General features: G+C 46.4%; 1 protein-coding gene across 1 annotated transcript; it reads left to right on the plus strand.

Annotated features, from left to right (window-relative positions):
- Window positions 1-44: 44 nt before the first annotated feature.
- LOC113214896 (uncharacterized) lies at window positions 45-1,052 on the plus strand. The gene is made up of 2 exons (XM_052270399.1): window positions 45-430; window positions 511-1,052. Exons 1-2 carry the CDS (start codon window positions 190-192, stop codon window positions 819-821), a joined length of 552 nt encoding a protein of 183 aa, XP_052126359.1. The 5' UTR covers window positions 45-189; the 3' UTR covers window positions 822-1,052.
- Window positions 1,053-2,197: the final 1,145 nt, after the last annotated feature.

The raw sequence follows: 2,197 nt of genomic DNA on the forward strand, positions 1-2,197 counted from the left end.
CATATTTTCACCTCAGTTTGGTCTAATACTAATTCCTTGCCATCAATTCATTAAAGCAACACATTCTATAAATATTTCTTATCTCTTTCACAGGCTTTCAGTTCAACGGGAAGGGAGCTAGGCTTGACTCCACTTGCTCGAGAACATGACATAGTTCTATCTAGTATTGCAGCCCTTTGTGCCACTCCTATGCTACCTAGCAATCTCATGTGGAGTGGTGTTTTAGAAATTTGGAACGAGGTTGAAGACAGTGGTTGGGGAAATGAACTGCGTCCATTATTTGAGCATTATGAGCGTTACTGGCTACCGCGGAAAGATGAGCTGTGTGTGTACAATCTTGAAGAACGCACTAACAACAAGTCTGAATCAGACAACCATGCACTGGCCTCTGTTATCCCTCAAAACAGACCCAATATTTGGCATCTTATCGGTCAGTAAATTTCTAACACAATCTTAATGTGTGTGTGTGTGTGCGCCCGCCCCTTATTCATGCTTTGTTATTGGTTTTAGGTGGATTTGTTCAACTGGAATATCTTGCGTACTGCGACAAAGTTGCCACTGATTCCCTCCGAGCTGTGTCTGGTTCTAGGAAATGGAAATCTGTTTGGAATGACGACATTGTTCAAAGAGCTGTCCAACGATTGCAAAGAGGTGAAATCACTCTTGCTCACTTCCTGCACAGTACATCTTATGCAGTTCTGGCTGGCATCAAGCACGGCCTTCGACTTGGCCGGCAACAGAACAATGCAGATGGTGAAGATGATATTGAAGGTGGTGGTGATGAAAGCGATGAAAGCAGTAGTGAAAGTGATGAAGATTGAAATGATGTTACTTTACTCAGATCCCTAGTACATTCTCTAGTGTCTTCATCAATGTCTGTTACTTAAGTTAAATGTGTAAAGGATTAAGATTATTGTATCTCTATTGAATTTTGTATATTACTTGAAGAGTGGTGTTTTGTTGAATAGTGAGGAGGACCAAAGAGTATTGAATTGTTCATTTGTTTGAAAATACTTATTTGAATGAAGTTATGATGTGGTAAAAATGTACAAAGTACCTTGTACGTCTCATATGGTTGTTGTATGCCCTATTTTGCTACCGTTGTAAATAACAAGTTCATTATGCCTTTTAAAAAAAAAGAAGTAAAATATCTAAACAACAATAAATGATTTTAAAAAGGAACTGTAATAATACTTGCATTACAATAAAAACCAAGTAAGAATATTTCCATACTTAGAGGAAAAAATACAATAAATAAATATAGATAGAATGAGTAAAATCAAAAAGTTCAAGGATAACAGACCGACACACACAACGAATGGGCAGAATGATGGTAAACTTTCTAGTCTTCTTGATTACCGGTATCTTGCAGCTTCCTGGTCCCAAGGTCTTGAGAGCAATGAATAGGTCGTAATCTTGCGCAAACGTGAGAACCTATGATAAAAGTATAACAAGTTACATGGCTTTCGTAGACATAAATCCGAGAGTCTCGGAGACCCTCAGGTGCTAGAGACGATGCTGCCGATGAGTTACGGTACTTAAGAATTCAAGAGAGAGTGGGCCCTTTCACCCTCCCCGCGCGCCCCCTCTACGTACGCGTGACCCCAGCGCGCCGCGGAGGTAGGCAACACAATTGACATGAAAGCAATCGTGGTGGCGTTGTCTACTCAGCCTGCGGCGGGATACCGGCTCGCACGCGCTTGTTTTGTGTGAACAAGTGGAAGGAAGTCAGGCTAGTCATGCGCAGCAGGTCCTCGCAGGAACACCCTCAAAATGAAAGTGGCTTGGCGCTGGCCAAGCAGGATCACCGGCACCGGCAGGGGGGCTCTACGCAGTGTCCGTGGGGGGTTCGTTCGCCGGCCTGGTTCCTGAGCAGGCCCCCTGGTCGGGTCAAGGACGAGGTGGTGCAACCGCTCGCCCTCGCTGCTCGTCCTCGTCCAGCAGGCGGGGCGGTGCGGGGCGCAATGACCTCACTGCCAGCTGTGTAGGCTGCAGCCCCAGCGCACCCACCAGCATCCATCAGGCGGGTCGGGGCGGGTCAAGGTCAGGGACGAGGTGATGGACCCGTTTGCCCTCGCTGCTCGTCCTCGTCTCCACCGTCTTGGTCGTGGTCGGGCGCGCCCCATGAGTGGGAGAGAGACAGAGCGAGGAGAGCGCTCTTCTGAATCTGTCGGCAGGTGTCTGCTGGCATGCTGCC

Source organism: Frankliniella occidentalis, unplaced genomic scaffold, assembly GCF_000697945.3.
Source record: "Frankliniella occidentalis isolate FOCC.00 unplaced genomic scaffold, Focc_3.1 Scaffold121, whole genome shotgun sequence".
Lineage (NCBI taxonomy): Eukaryota > Metazoa > Arthropoda > Insecta > Thysanoptera > Thripidae > Frankliniella > Frankliniella occidentalis.

Coding starts and splice junctions, on each gene's coding strand:
- LOC113214896 (XM_052270399.1), top strand. CDS start 190: ATGCTACCTAGCAATCTCATGTGGAGTGGTGTTTTAGAAATTTGGAAC. Junction 431..510: donor CAATATTTGGCATCTTATCG/GTCAGTAAATTT, acceptor TATTGGTTTTAG/GTGGATTTGTTCAACTGGAA.